General features: G+C 48.2%; 2 protein-coding genes across 9 annotated transcripts in view; one reads left to right on the forward strand and one right to left on the reverse strand.

Annotated features, from left to right (window-relative positions):
• TRABD2A (TraB domain containing 2A) overlaps positions 1 to 10,291 on the forward strand; it is a 57,122-nt gene extending 46,831 nt beyond the window's left edge. For 4 of the 8 annotated variants that reach the window (XM_060117540.1, XM_060117539.1, XM_060117544.1 and 1 more), the window contains 3 exons: positions 7,689 to 8,076; positions 9,343 to 9,395; positions 9,852 to 10,291. In XM_060117540.1, the coding sequence (XP_059973523.1) occupies positions 7,689 to 8,076; positions 9,343 to 9,395; positions 9,852 to 10,069 (659 nt within the window). In that variant the 3' untranslated portion in view covers positions 10,070 to 10,291. Of the gene's footprint in view, positions 1 to 1,034; positions 1,077 to 7,688; positions 8,077 to 8,315; positions 8,452 to 9,342; positions 9,396 to 9,851 lie in introns of those variants that run through there. The other 4 variants (XR_009534324.1, XM_060117543.1, XM_060117542.1 and 1 more) reach the window with 4 other exon arrangements.
• Positions 10,292 to 12,416: 2,125 nt separating this feature from the next.
• The window catches only part of DNAH6 (dynein axonemal heavy chain 6), a 268,777-nt gene continuing 258,474 nt past the window's right edge, over positions 12,417 to 22,719 (reverse strand). Inside the window, exons 73-77 of the mRNA XM_060116917.1 lie at positions 20,885 to 21,070; positions 20,263 to 20,335; positions 19,293 to 19,444; positions 15,529 to 15,751; positions 12,417 to 12,520 (exon numbers count right to left, since the gene is read on the reverse strand). Coding sequence (XP_059972900.1) covers positions 12,417 to 12,520; positions 15,529 to 15,751; positions 19,293 to 19,444; positions 20,263 to 20,335; positions 20,885 to 21,070 — 738 coding nt within the window. The remainder of the gene's footprint in view (positions 12,521 to 15,528; positions 15,752 to 19,292; positions 19,445 to 20,262; positions 20,336 to 20,884; positions 21,071 to 22,719) is intronic.

Raw genomic sequence — 22,719 nt, forward strand, 5'->3', positions numbered from 1 at the left:
GGGGCACGAACCCGCGTCCCCTGCATCGGCAGGCGGACTCTCAACCACTGTGCCACCAGGGAAGCCCAATCCCAGCTTCTTACTGGCACCTTTCTGTTTTTTTTAACTTCCCTTAAAATTTGTCTGTTTTCTCTCTCCTCCCTGACTGTGAGCGTCCTAAGTCTAAGACTGGGGGCTGATACATCAGCTATCATTAACCATGAGTAGTATACATGGAAATACACTGGGAAAATGATTTCCTTTTGTGGGATTTTTGAAATAAATTCTCTTATCTTCTTGAGTGATTTTAACATACCTTTGCAGCCTCCAGAATTAAGGACAGAAATGCTGGAGGCTGGGTAGTGTGCAGAAGTGTGTATTTGCTGGTCTAGGTTTCTTTTCAATTCTTCCACTAGCTTCATAAACTTGAACAAGACACCCCGCTTAGTTTTTCTTTTCTTACCAGTAAAATGCGGGGATTGGAGAGAAGCACTTCCGAAATAGCAGAATGAGTGGTCCAGTGTAATCTCCTGATCTCACGATCCTTAGCTTACTTACATCTGCAAAACACCTACCCCGCCTTTTTTGCCATGTACGATAACATTCACAGGTTCTAAGGATTGGGATCTGGATGTATTTTGGGGAACCGTTATTTAGTTTACCACAACATCTGAAACTCAATTAATGTAATATCCCATATTAATGGAATAAAAGACAAGAATCACACGATCATCTCAATGGATGCAGAAAAGCATTTGACAAAATGGAACTCTTTCATGATAAAAACACTCATCAGACTAGGAATGGAAGGGGACTTTAACAACCTCTTAAAAAAGTTGCTATGGGGGCTTCCCTGGTGGCACAGTGATTGAGAGTCCGCCTGCCGATACAGGGGACACGGGTTCGTGCCCGGTCCGGGAAGATCCCACATGCCGCAGAGCGGCTGGGCCCATGGGCCATGGCCGCTGACCCTGTGCGTCCGGAGCCTGTGCTCCACAACGGGAGAGGCCACAAGAGTGAGAGGCCCGTGTATCGCAAAAAAAAAAAAAAAAAAGTTGCTATGAAAAACCCATAGTTGACATCATATTTAATGAGGAAAGACTGAATGCTTCCCCCTAAGATGAAGAACAAGACCCGGATGTCTGCTCTCACCACTTCTCTTCGACATTGTGCTGAAGGTTCTAGCCAGGGTAATTAGACAAGGAAAAGAAATAAAAGGTATTCACATTGGAAAGGAGGAAGTAAACCATCTCTTTTTTCATCATCTTGTGGATAGAAAATCCTAAGTAATCCACAAGAAACACCTATTAGAACTAATAACCGAGTTCAGGATACAAGGTCAATATACAAAAACCAGTTGTATTTCTATACCGTAGCAATGAATAATGTGGAAATGCAACTAAGGAACCAGTTCCACTATATTCAATATCTTGTAATAACCTATAATGGAAAAGAATCAGAAAAGAATATATATGTACATATATTTACACATACATACACATTTATATATACATATATAAAACTGAATCGCTTTGCTGTACACCTGAAACTAACACAACATGTGAATCAACTATACTTCAATAAAAAAATAAGTTAAAACAAAAGAAACCAATTCCATTTACAACAGCATAAAAAACACTGAGGACTCAATTTAGCGATGAGAAAGATGCAAACTAAAAACTAAAAACATCATGAAAAGGAATTAAAGAAGACCTAAGTAAATAGAAAGGCATTTCATGTTTGTGGATTGGAAGACATAATAGATGGTGTTAAGATGACAATATTCCCCAAATTGAGCTACACATTCAGCGCAAGCCCTATCAAAATCTCAGCTCCCGAAAATGTTTTAAAATTAGTGATGAGGGTTGCACCACTTTGTGAATGTTCCCCAAATCACTGAATCGTACACTTGAAAAGAATGAATGTTATGTTATGTGAATGATATTCCAATAAAGCTGTTGTAGAAAAAAGTAAGGGGTCAGGTTCCTGTATCTTGTTTGTTGAAAAATTCTATGATGAAACAAATCACAGTGTCGGCCTTGGTAGCCCTGGGTGGGTCTGGGAGTGGTTTCCTCCTCCATGAGTCCTGTGTTCCAGAGTTGGATTGTGGACTGTGCTGTGTGGCGCTGTGCCCATGTCCGGCCTGTGTCAGTGAATGGCTTTCAGCTGGCAGCCCTCACCCTGCAGGCACCCCGACAGGGGTCAGGCCCCAGAGGGGCAAGGAGAGGCTTTGAGAGGACGTCAGCCTGCCAGGTGGGTTGGACCTGGGCAGTTTGGAGGGCCAGCCCTCCAGATGGGGACTGTGCTGGATAGATGACACTGGGACACCTGGGCTTGCCTGATTCTCAGTCATGGCTCTTCATACGGCTGCAGCTCTGGATAGAGACCTCACAGCCCCTGGGCACTCTGGGTATCAGGAGTGTCCTGGATAGCCACCAGGGTGCAGTTATCTTCGTGGGGCTGCTTTCTCCACCTCATGAGTCTATTTCTTCTGGTGCCTTCTGAAGGCTGAGTTGACCAGAGGGAACCACAGAAATTCAGAAATTGCTCCCAAACTCTTAGCCTTGGCAGCGAGAAATTTAAAATGCGGTGTGGTTAGCACACTTTTGATTGTAAAGTGAGGATCACCCCAAACTGAAAGCTCCAGAGGTTTAAACTGCAACAGTGACGTCTGTCACGGGGATCTGCAGATGAAATTTAAAGATGAGAAATGGAGCTCACCTTTGGAGTAGAAGGAAATTGAAGTCACACAGAATAGCTTGGTCCTTAATGATAAAGATTGCTAATAGGCGCTGTTCATTCGCTCGACAAATCCTGTTTTCACTCCTAATTGGCTGAGAGCACAGACGCTGGAGCCAGACCACCTGGGCACCACCTGTACCTCTTCCTCATCTGTAAAATGGGGGTAATAATACACCTACCTTATAGGGTTCTTGTTGGGGGGAGGCTGAACGATGTGTAAAGCACTGCGAACAGTGCCCTGCACCTCAAATGCTCAGGACATGTTAACTCTCTTTATTATTGTGATTCCTCCCCGTCACGTGGACTTGGTAACGGCTGGGAGAGTGGAAGCCTCGCAGCAGCACTCTGTGAGCTCAGTCTCCTCCCCCGGCCCCGAGTCCAGGCATACTCTATACGTGAGTTTGCTGTGCTTCTGCACCGGGGCTAATCTGGGCCTTGCCAACGTCCCTTTCATCTGAGTCAGTTGCCCTGCATCAGTCTTGGGGTCCTAAACCCTACGGTTGGACCCAAGAATGCAGTAGAGCCCAGTACCTTCTGCCCCGAACACCACCCTCGGGCTCCCCAGGCTCCCAGAGGCTGCTCTAGGTTCCCTCTGCTTCTTAGTGCTGTGGAGTCAGGACAAGGGAGAGTTTGGATGGACCTTAATTTGCTTTCCTGGTCTCTGCCTCTTGAGTATTCGGTTGTCAACATTGCATAGACCCTGGGGCCAAGCTGCCTGGGTTTAGATTCTGCTCTGCTGCTGCTTTTGTGTGTGAAGTCCTGAGCCTACTTTACCTGTTTTCCATTTTCAAGTGGAGATAATAACGATACATCTAAGGTTCTGCTGGATCAGAGGATGGCGTGCTGTAATTTAATCAGCCATTTAGGACGTTAACGTGCCAACTGTCACAGAAAGGGGCATTGTGACCCCAGAGGATCAAGTCAATTCTGAGAATCAAAACCTGAAATGAAAGAAGATGAATCCCAGGATCTACCCTTTTAAAATACTTAGTTTACGATGCCACTGTAAGCTTATCTGGTTGATCTTTGCTGCTTTTTATTGAAAAAGAAAAAAGTGAAATAAAATTCAGGTTGAGGTTTCCAGCTATGGTGGCTTCTGCTAAAAGGAGGGTTTTATTGTGCATTTTTAAGTAGACATAGGACAGAAGGGGCCTGGGGTCCCAGAGGTGCTTGGTTTATGTAAACGAGAATGGTCAGGACCGTCAGCCCTGGATCCAGAGGTGGAAGGTTGGGACTTGGTGTCCTCTTAGCTGTGTGACTCGGGGCAGCTCACCGCATGGTTCTGATCCTGAGTCCTTATCTGTGAAACTCTGCTTATCCTGCCCTGCCTGCCTGGCAGAGCTGTTGAGAGGCCCCCTTGCAGAAGCTTTCTGAACTGTACTGAGCTGGTCAGAAGGGAGGGGGTTGGCAGGGTTATTTCTTGGTTCCGGGGTGTGTGTCTGGGGGTCACGAGAGCTGCCACATTTCTGATCATTTTTCTTACTGCAGGGCATTTCATGGGCAACAACACGGTGCTTGATGTTCTGCGGGGCGAAGGCTATGAGGTAGAACACGCCCCTGCTAGATGATCCATCAACAAGTAACCTTCCTGTGCTTCTATCCTGGTCAGGGAGCAGTTAGGGGAGCTGAGAGCCGCACAGAGCTGCTTGGGCGCCAGGGTGGGCTGTGTCCTGAGCGGCTCCAAGGGCCCCAGCACGGACACCAAGCGGCCACTCGGTCCCCAGCTCAGCTGGCGTCCCCTCGTGGCTGGGACTGTGTCAGACCTGGGTTGACTGGCCGGGCACTTTGGGCAGTAGAGACCACACTGGCCTTTCCTCACCAGTGCTTGGGGCAGAAAGGAAGGTAAGGGGAGGATGCTCTTTGGTCCTGGGGCCCAGGAGGGGTGATTTGGCTTAACGCTCAGTGCCTTTGACCTGGGCCCTTGGGAAGTTTTAGGGAGGCAGGTGGTGGAATCAGTCATAATGTAACGTCAGGGGGGCTGGAGATGCTGGGAGCGCCTGTCAGACCCACCTGGGGGCAGAAGCAAAGCCCCTTCTCTTTCTCTGAGCTGTTTCCTACCCCCAGGTCTGTTTACGTCTCGTTTTTACGCAGAGTCACCCTCCTGCCCTGTGGCCCCTTCTGTAAAGAATTCAGGAGGCCAGGATCTCCCCACCTCAGCAGTGCTGCTGCCCGACGCTGGCCTCCCTGCTAGTCTCTGTCCCGTGTCCAGTCCTAGTGGGCACGAGGTGGCCCTTCCTACCCACTCTGTACCGGTCTGCTTGGGCTGCCCTGACAAAATACCACAGACTGGGTGGCCTTGACAATAGAAATTTATTTTCTCATGGTTCTGGAGGCTAGACGCCAAGATCAAGGTGTCGGCAGGTTTGGTTTCTCCTGAGGCCTCTCTCTTGGGCTTGCAGGTGGCCACCTTTTCACTGTTCCCACGTGGCCTCTCCTTGGTGTGCGCAACTCTGGTGTCTCTGTGTGTCCACACTTCCTCTTCTAAGGACACCAATCAGACTGGATTAGGGCCCAGCCTAAAGGCCTCATTTTAACTTAATCCCCTCTTTAAAAGTCTTGTCTCCAAATACAGCCACATTCTGAGGTACTGGGGGTTAGAGCTCCAGCATGTGAATTTTGAGGGAACACAGTTTAGCACACCTTCCATTCCTTTCCTACTCCCTCCAGATCGTGGTCACCAGCGCCCCCTCCTGGCAGAGCCCTCAGCTGTGGTGCGAGGACTCCAGGAGGAAAATGCCTGCCCTGTGTTGAGGGGATGGAGAGGGGGTCCAGCTGTGGTGCCTGCCCGATGGCTCCCTTCTCCAGGTGCCCTCTTTCTCCTCGGAAGACCCACCTTCACCTCATGTTGTCTGAGGCCAGGTCCTCCTCTATCCCATCACTCCAGAGGTTCTTCCTTGGGAGCCCGCTTTCCATCCCAATGAGCCATGATTCTCTGGAAAACTTGACTACATCCTGGGCTTATCTCATCCCCCGCCTCTCTCCATATCTAGCACTCCGTTTATCAGTAACAGCAGTTCTTCACACAGTACTTTCTAGTTTACAAAAGCCCTCACCTAAGACTTCTTCTCATTTTCCACCTTCACCAGGCCTCTGGCTTCTTCCATTAAAATCTCTCTCAGATTTGCCCCCTTCTGTTCCTAAAGTCATGACCCTCTGGTCCCTTCTCCACCTTTCTGTGGGACTCATCTTGCAAGTGTCCCTGACTCAGAAACCTTCAGGGTTTCTTGTTGTCCTCCTCCAAAGTCCAGTTTCTTCATGCTGATGCCCCAGCACCCAGACCCCACCTTTTCCCGGCACGGATCTGCCTCTGATATCAGAAAACCTATTGTCCTCACCGCTGCCTCTCCACCTTTGCTCATGCTCTTCCTTTCCACTGTCTGCAGTCTCCCTCCACTACTCCCCTGAGAAAGTCCTGCTGCAGATCTCCATCCATCTCTCCCTCCCGTTATCCTTCAGCTCTGGGGGGAGAGCCCAGCCCTTAGGGATTCTCTGCTTGTTTGCGGGAGAGGGTCTGTGGATCTTTCCTCACCCACTGGACTGTGTGCTCTTGGAAAGCAGGGTGGGCTGGGCCCTCTGATCACTTCTCAGCCCCTGGCCCCAGGCTGACTGGCACGGCTGGGGTTTATCACAGTATCTTTGGGGTTGCCAGAGAGGGCCCTGCTTGGGAGTATGTATGGGTGTGTGTGTGTGTGTGTTGCTGGTTGTTCTCAGACTCCTTAAATCTGCCTCTAACCCTGACACCTGCCCGTGGGGGAAGAGAGGTCAGGAGTCAATATTTAAAAAAATCTCTCCATGAGATTCTGACACACAGTGAAGGCTGAGAACCAGTCCTATCATTTACTGGGCTGCTCACACTTCCCTGGGGAGGAAGGAACGTTTATTGATCAATTGTCAGGTGGTAACTGGGTTCACACCGACTCTCAGTTAACCCTCAACACCAGCCTGTGGGGTGGGGGTTTCTTCTCCTTTACTGATGAAGAAGCCGAAGGGGACACAGCTCGTCAGAGTCAGGACACAGTTCGGACTCCTCGTCTGCACAGCCCTTTTCTTTCTGCCCTTTCTTCTCCCAGTTTTAGCTTTCCAGCCCCTTCCTCTTTGTTCACGTAGTTTCCTCTGCCAGGGATCTATTCAGTGCCCCTACCCTTAATTCTATCAGAGTCCGTGAGATCCAGTGCAAACGCCTGGGTTCACCCTCTCCCCCGATCCTGGGGAGTTTGATGTGGACGGCGCAGCAGCTGTCCTGACTGTGTCCTGTGAGGGTAGCGTCTGAGAGTTTTCAGAGGCGCACTTCTTTCTCTACGGTGCTCCTGGGTGACGTCATGAGACAGCATGAGGTCCCTACAGGAGCTCCTGTTCAGGGAGAAGAAGGGGCAAGGGACTCTGGGCCCAGAGCCAGGGAGATGCCCGTAGGCAAGGGGTGGGGGAGGACATAACGAGGGCACTGGCTGTGGAGACACCTCCTTCCTTCTTTCCCTTCTCGGCAGCCACGTGATAATCCTTGAGGGATCTGGGCAGGCTGCTGTGGCTGTTGAAGAGCCTCTTTCTGAGCAGAGCCCTTATAGGGATACAGGAGGGAGGAACAGGGCTAAGGGCCACTTCAATGGTTCTAAGTAAAGAGCATTTAAACATCTTTCACTCCTCTGAAAACGCCGTCATCTTCAGTGACTTTCTAGAAAGTGGTGACCCGTTGTTAGGCAAGTGCAGTAATTATAAGCGGTTAAGAAAGACTCTTTTATTTCTTCCCCAGAGCTAGGGGATTTGGAGAGAGTACAATGAGGGTATGTGAGGGAGAAACAAAGGCGTCAAAGTGATCACTTTGCGAGGTGGCTTTGAGACTCCTGCCTCCCCAGCCGGCTTGAACTTTCACATTATCTGCCTTTTGTGAGGTCCCGAGCCTTAAAGGCGGGGGAGGGCATCATGCTGGGGGACCTTCCTTCAACCCCTCTTCCTTCCTCCCCTGTTTACAGAGAAAAGACCAGAAACCCGTTGTCACAGCCCGTCTCCTCTGCCGGCTTGGCTCCGGAAGCGCCCGCCCCGGAAGCTCAGGTACCGGAAGCTGGGTCTGCCGGGCCCCCACTGTTGCCGCTCCATGTGTCTCTGCCCAGAAGTTCCTACCTGCCGGGCGACGCACGACGAAAGTTCCGCAAGAAGCAGAGGCGGTCGCAGCGGAGGCAGCGGCTCCGGCAGTTCAGCGACCTGTGGGTCCGACTGGAGGAGAGGTGAGGTGGCTGGACCGGGCTGGGCCAGCCGCGAGCCCATCGCCCGGTCCGTCCTCACCCCGGAAGTGCTGTGGGCAGCCCCCCAGGAATGCGGTCACACTGCTTCAGGGGCGGAAGTTCAAGGCTGTGGTAGGGGGTGAGTGTCCCCACCACCACGGTGCAGGCTTTCCTGTTCCTCATGGCCTGGACAGCGGTCTTCTGTCCACTCTGGTGGAGGTGAATCCAGATTAAAAGTAACTGCTTCAAGCCAAGGCCGGGGCCAGGACCCCATATTTATCTTTGGGGCGGGGGGCATGGGTGGGTCTGTTAAAGGTAGCATGAGGCTGGAATAAAGGTTGAGACGAACTTGATTTCCCAGCCCTTTCTCCACCGCAGATCAGGGAGAAGCTCATAGCTTTCCGGAGCTGGAAGCACCTCTGTAGGAATGGGCTTGTTCAGCCCCTACGTTTTGCAGGGAACATGGGGACCACAGAATGTGCACTCGCAGAGATGCCCAGTGGGTGGATCAGAGGTGGGTAGAGGAGCCAGAGGTGGGGACCCAGCCTGGTTTCTGCTGGAAGAACTACACCAGAGAGGCCTGGGATCCAGGCTACAGTTCAATTTATACCAAGCTTTGTGCCCGCTGTTGTGTTGGTGCTGTGGCTTTGGGGGTGAACCAGACCGACATTGGCCCTGCCTTCATGGAGCTCACAGTCTGGGGAGGAAGCTGGATTTTGAGTTGATTATTCACAAGGGGAGTGTAGGGGGCTGCGGGGATGTGCGTGTGTGTGTTTGTATGTTGGACATTACTACCTAACTTAGGGTGGCGGGTGTCAGGAAAGGCCTCCTGGAGGAAGCGACCTTTTGGTTGCTGCTGAGTAGAAGCCTGACAAAGTGGAGCCCAATGAACAGAGCTTCTGAGTCTGGATCAGGAGATGCAGGCATCTGATACCTGCATAGATGCTTAATAATAAATGTTGAATGAATGTGTAAACAACTCAACAGGGAGGGGAGGGAGTTCCCAGAAAGGGGAACAGTGCAAAAGCCTGATGTGGAGAGAGTGATCGTGTTAAAGGAACCAAGATGAAGTAATTCTGGCTGGAGCCTGGGAGGTCAGTGGGAAGAGGGGTGAGGTAGGTCTAGAAGGTAAATTGGATGGAATGACTGTGAGAATCTCATGCCTGAGAGAAGTAGGGTGCCACTGAAAGGTTTGAGGCAGGCATCCCGTGTGCTGTGGGGTTTGCATTTTTAAATGGACAGAAGCTGGCAGCCAGATGGTGACCTGGAGAGCAGGGCCAGATCCTGTTGGTGCCCATGTGCCCCATGGTGCCTGACATGGGGAGGCTCCTCAACCATCCTTCACTGATGGAGGAATACACTGACCTGTTTAGTACCTTCTCAGTCTGCGCCATTTCCTTTCAAGGTGGCCATGCAGGGATTGGGCACTTTACACCAGAGCTGAGCTGAAAGGACCAGGTGAGCCTGAGCTTGTTCTGTCTTGACCTGGGAAGGCTGCATGGTGTTTACATGAGACCCAAGCTGGGGTAGGGGAGAGAGCCAGAGACCCGGAGAGGAATCCTCCTGGCTTGGCGGTGCCTCTCTGTGTGGTCAGGGAGGAGGGTCCCTGCTTGACATTGCCCAGAGGCTGATAATTAGCAAGTCTGAGCAAACTAACTTTAATAATCCTTGAACCAAGAAGCAAACATCTGGGGGAGAGTTGTTCAGCGTGCTAGTCTTAGTGCCTGTATCATTTGGTTTTGTTGTAGCAGTAGTCACGAGGGCCAAGATGTAGGAAATCTATTAACATACTAAGATACATTCCTGTCTTTGGAGGAGAGAGGTGAGAAGAAGCTGTGCAGGCCTTTGGGGGCCTCGGAGCATCCAGTGGCTCTTGCTGTGCCCTGAGACTGTGTCTTTCTCTTTGCCTCCAAGTGCTGGGCTCCCACAGCTCCAGATCCCCGTTCTGGACAGGCGCATTTCCGCCGAGCTGCGGCTCCCTCGCCCTGGGCAGTCTCCCCACAGCCAGATGGTGGTCAGCAGTGCCTGCCTGTCTGTCTGGACACCTATGTTATGGGTGCTGGTGCTGGTGCTGGCTTTCCAAACAGAGACAACCCTCCTGTAATGACCAGAGAAGCCAAGCCAAGACCTGACGCCTCGGACTTGAAGGACAGCCATTTTGTACTCCACACTCTGCTCTGGCCCTGATAGGCCCATCCCAGGAGAAGAGACTCCAAATTAAAAAGCCAGCATTGATTCTTCTTTTTCCAAGGAATGACTTCGGGTTATCCAGCAATGCTTGGGGGAGGTGTATAGTTTTGTAACGTGATGAGCTGTATGAAAATAATTAATTGTAAGCAAATTATTAAATACTTTTTTTGTGTAGATTTTTGGCCACAGTGTGTATACCAAGCAAACAACTCTTTTTGCTCACACACTCTGAATACTCTGCCTGCTGCACTCCTGGCCCCGCTCCTGGGCCTGCCTGCAACCGTGGACCCTGCCCTTTCCTCCTTCCTGCTGCACTTCTCCCCATCCTCTCCTGGTTCTGGATGCAACGGCGTCAGTAGGCTGTGGAACTTCTCTTCTGCTCCTCTCTGTTCAAGGTCTGGTGACTAGTGTGGGTCCTGCACTCTGACAAGTGCTTTCATTATGTACAGTGTGTGAGGGTGTCTCATCCACAGGCTGAAGACTGGTGGATAGGTAGGCTTTGTCAGGGGTGTTGTGCAAGAAAATGGTTTTCAACCTCTCCCCCCGTCCCTGTCCTGTGTGTTACTTATTATTTATATGTCTTTGTGTTTTCCAAATGAAGTCTTACGAAGAATCTGTATATAAAATGATTAAAAATAGAATTTCCCTAGTTGAGTCTGAAATGGGAGCTTTCAGCCCTGCCCAGCTGATACCCGCCCCCCTCCCCCTCCCCCTGCGCCCACCATGGTTACAGACCAGGGTCTCCCGCCTGTGGCAGAGTTTCCTTTTGGTTCTCCTGGGCCTCTGAGCAGCTCACAAAAACCCAGAGGGTCTGCCCGGGACTTGGATGGGGCCAATAAGAAGTATCCGGTTTCAGGTACCTTGATTGCCTGGGCTTACAGCTCTGTGGCCTTCCCTTCCTTTTTCCAGAGACTTTCTTGTGGGTTCATTCTTGGTCATTTCTGGGGCCAAGAAGATCTTTGAGCCCCACTGAGTGATGTGATGGCACTCAGGATCCATGTTCACCACCTTTGCTCCATTCTGTGCCCCCTGTATTGCAGGGGTAGGAGGGCTAACCTTTCCGAGATTCCCTTGCTGCTATGATCGAGAGTCTTCTAATGAGATACACTTAGTGAGATTTGGAAGGTGAAAAGGGCAGAAGACCTTTTTCCTTGGTAGTAGAGGCAGTTATGTGCAGGCTCCAGCAGACACAAGTTCATGCAGTGGCCACGCTCTGCATGAGGCTGGCACAGTTTCCTGCAGCTTTCTGACCTTGGATTACAGCTGCTGCGGTGCCTAATGTCAACCCTCTGACTTCTGCAGCTGTAGCCACTCCCATGACTTAGGAGGCACCTCTTCCCTCTGATTCCTAATAGAAGCGGTGCTCCCTGCTTCTCAGTGACTTGAGTCTGTTCTTAGCTTTGGTAGGTATGGGGATGAAGGTGGAGGGCCGGAAGGTAAAATGGGAGGGAAGGATTGCTGTGGCTGACCCTGTTCTTGCTGTAAGCAGGGGGCATGGCTTTCTGCAGAGGCCCACATCCTAGCTGGGTGGTACCCAATTTCTTGGCTCATATCCAGGCCAAGGAAGCAACAGAGCCGGTTGGCAGGGCTGATACAAAGTGGTTTGCAAACCACAGTGGCTGCTATGTCTCAGCACTGCTTTTGAGGGGGCAGGGGCGCCAATGCACCTGGAGGGCGACTTGGCCAGTTTTCATACAGTTTTACCCCAAAGCGGAAAATTCCTCTGCACTTGAGCGGGAGTGACCTGGAGTGACCTGCACTATCGTGAAAGACCGCAGGCTCTTCTAAGGATTGTAATTCAGCCCCACAGCATGGAGGAATGGCACCATGGGCCCAGATCTCATGTGTTGGGCCCTGAGCCTTAATCTGGTCTAGACATGGAAGAACCTAGGGCCACGAGACTGACGTGTACAGTGGGCCTTTCACATTAGCCTGAAGAGGAAGGAAGCCCATGTGGATAAGGAAGTGCTGAGGTCTGACTTGCCACCCCCCACCGTCCCAGCGCCCCCCCCTTACTGATGGGACGCTGCCTCTTGCATGGGGGTGGGGGAGCAGGCTTAAGAGGTGAGCGCTGAACCCACTGCTTTCACATCAGAGCTTGAATTACCACCAGAAAGAGAAACTCAAAACACTTTATTTTAGGTTATAAAAGAAAGAAAAGCCACACTTGCTACCTTTAAGCCAGATCAGAAGTAAACCTGTTTTGCTCGCATAAATTACGCAGACTTTTCTCCCCCATCAGGAAAGATCTCTGGCCTGGTTCTTTTTAAGCACAGAGGTGGCACCTTTTCACTCATTTAGTTGGCAGAGCAAAGCCGATCCCTTGGCAATCCAGTAATCTTTGGACCGCTTGGAGGGTAAGAAGATGGTCACCACAAAGTTGGTTGAATGACCTAGTTAAGAATACAGGGAAAAAAGGGTTGTTACTTTAAAGAATAACCCCTTAATACAAAAATCACTGTACTGGGAGTTTAGACACCTGGGCTCCAGACCTGACTTTGCCTCTAAAGAAGAAGTGCAAATAGTCCTCTACAGATTTCAGTTTTATGCTTTATAAAATGAAGATGTTAGAACAAATGATCCTTTAGGACCTGTCCAGCTTAGACCTTGTATAACCTTATAAACTATGTTTCAAGTTCTCTGCAGTTTGTTTCAGGGAGCATTGGACTAGGATTGAGGCCTGAGTTTTAATGGGAGTCAGGGGATACAGTTGGTAGGTTGGGCATCCATCCGTTTGTCCATCTGCTTGTCCGTCCATCCATCCATCCATCCATCCATCCATCCATCCATCCATCCATCCATCCTTTTTTCCACCCAGTAGGTAGGCACTGCGGTCCTGAGATGACCAAGTGGAGTCACAGGTATGTCCCTCAGCTCTGGGACATCTGAAGTAAGAGGGCACTTTTACTGTTTCTTCACTGTGTGCCTGGGTGAGGGGGGCCAGGACCAGGTTGAGAAGAAGAGGACCCTGCCCTCAGGATGGGAGTTGCGGTTTCTGGCCTTCACAGCAAACCCCATCTGTGTGGAAGTCGGAAAGGTGGTGGTGTCCCCAGCAGAGAATGACTACATCTCCCCTTTCCTTATCTTTGTACGTCGTTCCCTACATGGTGCCTTGGCAGGTGCTCGAATGACATTTTTTAGTACATGTGCAGAATGTATATGTATAGTAACCATTAGTTTGAATTGAAGTTCAAAGGTCCATATCTTGCAACAGTGATGTGTTGTTTAAATCTCTTTCAATTGGTAGGTTCCCCTCGGTTCCTTTTGCCACCCCCTTGTAATATATTTGTTGAAACAACCAGGCTATGTCTCCTGTGAGGTTTCCCAGAGTCTGGCTCTTGTTGACAGCATCCCTGTGGTGACTTTACACGTGTTCCTCTATTCCTGCAAGGGTGGTTAGATCTAGAGGTGTGATCACATTCAGGGTTGAGTTTTTTGGGCAAGGATACTTCCTAGGTGGTGTGCACTTCCATCAGGGAACGCCTTGTGTCTGGTTGTCTTTCTTTGTTGGAATGTCAGCAGCAGCTGATAATTATCACTTAGAGCCATTATTTCATTAAGGTTAATACTTTTAAATTTTAGTGATGATGAACTCTATAAAGTCCATCTGTGATTTAATTTTTGTATGTGGTAGGAGATAAGGATCTAAGTTTGGTATAACCAATTGTCCCAGAATCATTTGTGGAATAATTTCCATCTTCCTTATCAATTTTAAATGATGCTGGTATTATATGTCAAGTTCCCACATATGCACAGGGCATTTCTGGGCTCTCTCTCCAGTACACTGGATCTGTTTATAGAATCTTGTGCCAGTGCAACGTCATTTTAATTACTACCTTTTATTTGTTCCTTTTCCTGAAAACCACAGAGTTCCTGTTGGAATTTTAGCCAATAAGAAGAAGACAAATGACTCTATTAAAAAATGGGCAAGGGCTTCCCTGGTGGCGCAGTGGTTGGGAGTCCGCCTGCCGATGCAGGGGACACGGGTTCATGCCCCGGTCTGGGAAGATCCCACATGCCGCGGAGTGGCTGGGCCCGTGAGCCATGGCCGCTGAGCCTGTGCGTCCGGAGCCTGTGCTCCGCAATGGGAGAGGCCACAACAGTGAGAGACCCGCGTACCGCAAAAAAAAAAAAAAAAAAAAAAAAGGGCAAAAGATTGGAACAGACACTTCATCTGAGAAGATATAAATAAGCACTAGAAGAGATGGTTACTGTCATTAGTCATTAGGGAAATGCAAATTAAAACCACAAAGAGATGCCACTATATTATCTATCTATCTATCTATATCTATCATCATCATCTACCTATCTATCCATCATGTATCATCTAAAATTAAAAGGACTGATTGTACTAAGTGGTGCTGAGGCTGTGGAGGATCTAGAACCCTCATACACTGCTGGTGGGGATGTTAAGTGCTATGGCCACTTTGGAAAACATTTTGGCAGTTACTTAAGGAGTTAAACATACCTATTGCATGATTCAGTCATTCTGTTCCTAGATACTTATCCAAGACAAATAAAAGTACATGTCCCTACAAAAACTTGTAACTACCATTATTAATTTAAAAAATACCTTTGAACACTTTTTTAGATTTGTCATAGGAGTGGGAGGTCATGTGACATGAATGTCTATTTTAGTTCTATTCTGTACGTTACCCTTAGAGAACACCCTTTAGCTGAATATTTTATTAGAAAAATAAACATCATCAGTATCTATATTCTCCATTCAAATGAGAAAGATTTTTTAGTTTTCTTCCTGGCTCCCCTCCCATATTTCTGTCATCTGGAAATTTAGTTCCAAGTTATTATAAATTCATTTTTATGGTCAAACTATTAAAGATTTAACTGTGTGTGTGTGTGTTTTAAATAGAGGATCAGTGGTGATTAATTTAGAGCCTTTGTATGTCCAAGACGGTCTTGATTACAACTTTTCATTTAGATGATAATTTGGTTGCACTTGTAATTCTGGTTCAAAGTTGTTTTTCTTCAGCCCTTTGAAGAAGTTTCTCTATTTTTATATGCACTGTGGATAATGAGACATGTCTGAAGTCAATCTGGTTCTCATTTTCTGGAATTTTAGTTCCAGTATATTAATGCATTTTATCTCTTTATGAATTTTCTTTATTTCTGATGATCTTAGGTATCACTCTGATATATCTAGGTTTCTTTTAAAATTTGTTTATTTGTTCATTGTATATTTAAAAAAATTACCCCTACCACTTTGTGAGATCTCTCAATCTGAGGACTCAACTGTTTCTTCAGTTCTGGGAAATTATCAGCCAGTTTTTCAAATATTATTGCTCTTCCATTTTCTCTCCTTTCTCCTAGCATTTGGACTTTGATGATTGTAGTTTGCATTCAGTCATTATACTGATCTTAGAACATCTCAGAACATCCTCACCTGTGGTTGAGAGTGTTCCTGCCCGGGCCCCTGTCTTATAAAGTGGGGAGTGGTAGAGTGTTGGGTTTGGCTCATAATTTTGTTGAGGTTCAAAATGCACCACAGGCAGCATTGGATTCATCTGTCCGGGCAGTGCGTCTTCTATCACCATCTCCTTATTGTTCCATCGAGAAGCATCCATGAATATCCCATGGACAAGAACACCATCCTCAGGAGAGGGCAACTGAAAGACACGCACAAATTCATAGGTGAGAAGAGGAGGAGGGGTCAGTTTTGTGGGCCACCTCCTAGTCCTACATCCTCACTCAATTCTAAGACCTGATCCAGAAATTCTCTTATCACTCACATTTTGGAGAGGACAGTGCCAAGGCTCCAAAAGGTGAAATAATTTGCTTTTCAATTTGTCACCAAATCTCATACTTTTCACACTCCCACAGGCTGTCCGGTAGGGGGTACCCCTGGGAAACCCACTGATGGGCTTCAGACTCTGATATCATGACATTAGGATTTTCCCCTTCTCGTGGGAAGTGGATGGACAAGAGGGCTGTGACTATCATCTGTTATTTTTAACAAGGCCTTTCAAAGATCTGGGTGCCGTTCCAGAAGGTAGGTTATATATTGGCAATAATATTTGCAGAGTGCCTATGGAAAGTTTTTAAGGGAAATTTTCAGGAGGTCGGACTTCCCTGGTGGGGCAGTGGTTAAGAATCCGCCTGCCAATGCAGGGGACATGGGCTCGATCGCTGGTCCGGGAAGATCCCACATGCCTCGGAGCAACTAAACCTGTGTGCCACAACTACTGAGCCCGCGTGCCACAAGTACTGAAGCCTGCGTGCCTAGAGCCCATGCTCTGCAACAAGAGAAGCCACCACAATGAGAAGCACATGCACTGCAATGAAGAGTAGCCCCTGCTCGCCACAACTAGAGAAAGCCCACACGCAGCAACTTAGACCCAATGTAGCCAAAAATAAATAAATTAAAAAAAATTTTTGCAGGAGAAAGAGAGACAGAGACAGAGACCCTGTCCCTCAATGTCCTGTGATTAGATGTCACCACTGGTATACAATTTCTTCCAGTTGTGGGCTTCTGTGTATCCTTCCTCAAACACTGAGTGAATTTGGCCAGTTCTGGGGCCCTAGACCTTTGGATAACTGGAGCTTCACACCTGCAGGCAGAGGACCAAGCTGTGTGGTCATAAGTGATGTGTTTTATAGTGAATAAAAGGATGGTAAGCGCTTTTTGGTTGGACTTTACTACCTAGTGTCCTGTAGTTTGTCCCTCACGTGCAGCGAGGTAGAGAAAGGCCTTCCTGTTTTGGGGGCTGCTCTATATGCTTGTACAGGTTTGACTGAGTAGAGGCTGAAACCCTCCTGCCACCCACTTGCCAAGCTGTGTGTAGGAGCCATCTGCCCACACACAGAGCTAGTGCCTTTTCCTAAATGGCACAAAGGCGGCAATGGGCTCACAGTGGCCCTGCTGTTTGTAACAGAACTCAAGTCATCCAACAGTCTCCTCCCGCTGTGTCTTGCAGATGTTTGCTAGGAGGACCAGGAGATGGGCTGACTATACAGTTTGCAGTCTCCACAGAAGGCAGGCATTCCCAGGCATCATCATGGTTTACTGCACATGACCCACGTGGAGGTGTGTGTAGACTGGGGCAGGCTGGAGGGACAGAGGTGGTCACTGTAAACATCTGTCCGTCAGAGTCAGTCTATGTGGCAGATGGAGCGTGCCGGGCACAGAGCAGGGCCAGCATCCAGGACGGACTGGATGAGGGCTTTTATGTGGGTGTTGTCCTGCCCTCCTGCACCCTCGATTAGTCCTGACCTGGGCCTGCGATGCTCTCCTGGCTAAGAAGGGTCTCAAAATAACAAGGAGTGCATCTTTTAATTGATTTCCCCCTACTTTTGCATGCAAATACTTTAGCATCAAAAAAATTTTGATGCTAAAACAAATTCCCTCAAAGACGTAAGCTCTTGCGTTGTCATTTTAAGATACAGGCAATTAAGAGACATGGGGTATTACAGTATTTCATAGAGTAATCCATGAATATGGGATCAATCTCATCTTTGTGTGTGTTTTTGCTAATCAGAGCAAAGACTAGATCAAGCAGATCTGACTGGGTGGATACTGATTAAGTTACCCGGGAACAATTCCTACGAATACCATGATACTTTAAGGAAGGTTTAGTAAAGCCACTTACCCCATCTACACTGACCAGCTAGTGAACACATTCTTGGCAAAAGCAATCTGGAGCAGATCTTTGATTTCACAGCACACATAGAAAATTACATTAATAAGGCCCTCTGGGGTGGACAGGTGCTTTGAAGCAGAGGTTTCCCCGCCCCATCAATATCTCAGCACGTTGAAAGTGGGCAGCTCAGATTGGCAGTGGTGGCTCTCGCCCCGGCTATATACTGGAATTGCCAGGGGAGCTTTAAAATATAATGATGACTGATATAATTGGGGTGATTTTTGACGTAATTGGGTGTGGACTGAGCATCAGGATGTTTTTAAAACTCCATAGGTGATTCTAACCTGTAGTCGAGGTTGAGATATTCTAGAGCAGGGGTTCTGAAACTCAAATGGGCTAAGAACCCCCTGGAGGACTTGTTAAAATATAGATTTCTGGGTCCCAGCCCAGTATCTGATTCAATCTGGAATGGGGCCTTGGAATTTACATTTCTTTTTCTTTTTCAACTTGAAGTACAGTTGATTTACAAAGTTGTGTTAGTTTCAGGTATACAGCAGTGATTCAGTTAACATATATGTGTCTATGTCTCTCTCTCTCTCTCTCTCTATATATATATAGATATATACTTTTTCAGATTCTTTTCCCTTATAGGTTGTTACAAAATGTTTAGTATAGTTCCCTGTGCTATACAGTAGGACCTTGTTGGTTATCTATTTTATATACAGTCGTGTGTATCTGTTAATCCCAAACTCCTAATTTATCCCTACCGCCCTTCCCCTTTGGTAACTGTAAGTTTGCCTTCTACATCTGTGGGTCTATTTCTGTTTTGTAAACAAGTTCATTTTTAATAAGTGCCCAGGTGATGCTGATGCTGCTGGTCTGCGGACCACATTTTGAGAACTTCTGCTCTAGAGGGAGTAAACTATGTAAGCAAAGAGTCTGAACTGCTTCCTTAGTATTGGTACATTCCTATTGGTTATGTGATGTAGTTATAGTTATATGACATGAAGTTAGCATATCAATTCTGCTAGGAGGCAGCTGAGTGAACGAGGCAGATACGTTTAGCTTATGATAACAGTTACTTATTGTGGGCTCACTATGTGCTGGTCACATGACACCTGAAGTTTCAGTTACACTGCCCTACAGCTCTGAGGTTGGTGGCATGAGCCCCATTTTGCAGATGTGAACACTGAGGTGCAGACATGTTAGTAATTGCTCTTGCAGACACAACTGGGAAGGGAGAAAGTCAGAATTTCCTCAGGCCTGCCCAGTGCTGAAACTCTGGTTTTTAACCTCTTGCCATATTGCCTCCGCACAAATGAGAAAGTTACTGTAGGTACCTACAGTATTGCTGTAAAATATATTTTTACAGGTCAGACTAATTTAGGCAGTTCCCGTCCGGTCACTGCTAATTGGGGAGCTTGTCTTGGGGTTGTGAGTCCCACCCTGCCCTCTCCCACTCCTGCAAATGGAAAGCAGGGGTGGGGTGGGGCAAGGGAGATTGCCTGAGAAACTGGATGACAGTGGGACAGAAGCTGCTGTGCTGTAACAACTGTCAGGGCGACAATACCTCCATGTCCATGGGCAGTTCTTGTCCAAACTGCACTGTCTTGGCAGCGTCTATAACTGTGGCTTGATCCCGATAGATAGGAATCATGTTGTACTTGAAACTCAGCTCATCTATAGGCAAATTATATTTCCGAGCATGATTTTGAAGAGTTCCTGTAAATATGAAAGCCAGAAACCTGGGTTACTATTGCTCAAACACGGCCCCCACGTGCCTCAACCGGGATGCTCTAGATGCGTTAGAGAGCTTCCTCTCCATCCAGAGGACCCAACCATTAACACCTTACTCTAAATTAGTTGGGAGGGGTGGAGCCAAAGCATGTGCGAATTTTGGTCCTGGTTGGGAAGAGAGGCGAGGCCAAGTCTAAAGTGCACCACTCTGCCAATGAGAGAGACAAGCCCGTGAGGGAGTTTCAGAGCCCAATCTCCCCAACTTTAGCATCTTGCTTAGCTTGTCTTGTATGGGCTATCTATAGGCTGTTTAGAAGCGACTCAGGATGAGACAGATGAAGGGCTGGGCTCATGAGCATCTAGGAGCCCAGAGACCTTGGTCCCCTCTGGGGTCCTGGGCAGAATCCCTGAGGGTCACTGTAGGGACAGTAAGAGTATTTTTTAGAGGGAAGGATGCTGCTCAGAGGTGGGACTGGAGAAGGTGGAGAGCAGGTAGTGCCCTTGAGCATGGGTTATGTGGGGACTTGGGGTAGCTGTGTGCATTCACAGGACAGCAGCACTTGCACTGGTAACCTGAGAAGAGTGGGCATCAGGTTGCTGGGGGAACGTCTGCTATTTCTGCCATCCTTTCCCCACCCCAGCAAGCGAGGAAGAGCAGGGCCTTGTTCGGCTGCCTTATAATCAACAACCCCTCGGTTAGGCCATCAGCAGCCATGCCATTTTCAAAGTTCCTAGAAACCCGGCACAACTCATCACACATAATGATCTTTCTTACAGGATTTTTCTAGGGAAAGCACTGGTACCTGTTAGAAATCCTTGAGGAAAGAAGAACCCGGAGATCCAGAAGGACTTAGGCTGGCCTCTTTTGAGCCACAGCTGAAGGAGAAACATTACACCATAATGCACTTTTTTTTTTTTTCTGAGACAGAATTTGTCTTTTAAATCAAAGTCATATTTTGGAGGGTGTCCAGGAGGCAGAATCTAAACCGGTCCTGAGTTATCACCAGCCCCATTCTTACTGCCTGCCTTGACCTCCTTCCTCACCCACCAGGCTGACCATAAACCCAGAACCTGGTTATTACAGAAGTTCTAGAAGGGGGAGAGGACAGCAAGGTCACACCTGACCATTTGGACCCATGTCAGATTGGTTCAGTACCTCATGGTGAGGTCTCCTCATGAGCTAGATCTGAAACTCCAAGGATGGCCTGGAATTAAAATGGACTGTGGGGACAAGGGTCTAGGGCAAACTATACTATAATCAGCATAAGACTTTCAAACTGATGCTATTCCGGAAGTTTCTGTTTCTTTGGGTTCAGATGATGCCTCGATGGTTGTCAATATTTCAGTTAGCGAGGGCTTCCTAAGAACTTTAGGGCCAACCGTGTCATCAAACTCATCAGACCCCAAAGAAGTGAATTTTCTTACGTCCACAAATGCAGTCCTCAGAATAAGGTCTTTGACCCACGATCCTAGTGGCTTCAGGGATGGGTAGGCTGTGTTGGACCACAGAGAGGGAACCTGGTTGTTGAGGAAACTGTTATACACTTTTTCCATTTCTTCAGACATCACCACCAATCCAGCAATGGCTTTGTTGAGCGTATCTAGAGAGGTCTGAAAGAATAAAAAGGGGTTGGTGCTCTTCACAGGTGTAATTATCAGGTGGAATGAAACTTGTTCATGGTAGCAGGTGTTGCCTTACGCTTAAGGGCCTGCTTGCTGGGTTCCATCCTCTCTGTAGACTATGTGCTGGATCAGACGCTCCAATCTTTCATGCATTTTTTTACATGTGACCAGAGGTGTGTAAGACCTGATAGTGGAGGTGATTCAGGCATAATAGCAGGAACCAGTGAAGTGAAGAAGGGAAGGTGGAGAGATGGCCCCCAAGTATGTTGAGAAAAGCCATCATCCAGCTCTCGTCCAGGCCAAAGGAAGAATGGGACTGATGGTTAGTGATTTGGGAACCATGGACAGGGGGATGAGGAACGTGGGAAGTACCTCTAACCCTGTGTGGCCCCAGTAGTTATAGCAGAAAGGGGAGATTCTTAGATGAGACCAATCTTTCAGCTGATTCCAGAGAGCCTCCTTATACTGGAAACACTTTTAAAGGTATGTCCCTTATCCTCCCCTCATCTCAACAAAAGGCAGAGGCCGGCAGTAGTCCTGGGAGATGCTGGACCCACAGAAGCCATGGGAAGTACAGGGTAATATCTGCCACCTGGCTAAAGGTAAAGGCAGGCCATGTAGATTTGTATGGCTCTCATGGGTTCCAGCTTTGTGACAACTACTGCCATACATAGGGAAGATATTACAGGAAGATGTTAGAGACCAAGTTCATGTTGATTAAAAAACTAAGTCCTAGGACCACATGCAGATAGTTCTAGAGATGGGCGACGTGTGACAAAAAGGTCGAGTCATCCTTCCATTCCTTCGTGGAGTTATTCCCCTCCTCCCACCTCTTTTCACAAGAGGCAGTGATAGAAGAGAGGAGTTTTAAGTAGCTATGCCCTTAGGATCTGAGGAACCATTTACAGCAGAGCTCAGGAAAAAGGCCCTCAGCCAGAGCCAAAACAACACTCCATCTTAGACACCAAAAATGGAAAAAGGTAGCAGAAGAGTTATCTAAGATTCATGGAGAACACTTAAGTCAGGGAGCTGGAGGCGCCAGGCTGCTAGTGCCTTCCAAATCAGCGTAGACAGAGGTCACACTGCAGCCAGTTCTCTCAGAGGAGGCAGCTAACATGTAGTCCTATTCAGTGGGAAAGGCGCATATCAGAATGTTCTCCCTTATGGCTAGCGGCCTCGTGTCTCCCAGGACTTGCCCTGTCTCACAGTTCTGTAACCGTCTGGAGGAGAGTGAGCTCACCAAGATGGCAGCCCGAGGCCCCGGATGCTCCCGCCCTCCCTTGGCCTTTCTTATCACTACCACAGTGAGGTCTTGCTGTTTGCTGGGTGAGGTGAAAGTGAGGCTGGGACAGAGCCAGGGCAAGGCAGGACAGGGCAGGGGTCAGGATGAGGGAGATCTCTGGTGCAGGCCCAGCATACAGTGGTGGGCACCACCCCTCCCTGCAATTGGAGTGCTTGGCTATGACTCCTGATTGCCTTGCAGGCTGCTTCTCCCAGGGCTCCTCTCTCTTCTACTTTTTTTTAGGTGAATTCTTCCATTAATGGTGGACACTATTGTTTGACAAGAAGAAGTGACCACTTTGTTCCTGTGAGCCACATTCATTCACTTGCATGTTCAAATATTCATGGAAGATTTA

This window comes from Mesoplodon densirostris, chromosome 14 (assembly GCF_025265405.1).
Source record: "Mesoplodon densirostris isolate mMesDen1 chromosome 14, mMesDen1 primary haplotype, whole genome shotgun sequence".
Lineage (NCBI taxonomy): Eukaryota > Metazoa > Chordata > Mammalia > Artiodactyla > Ziphiidae > Mesoplodon > Mesoplodon densirostris.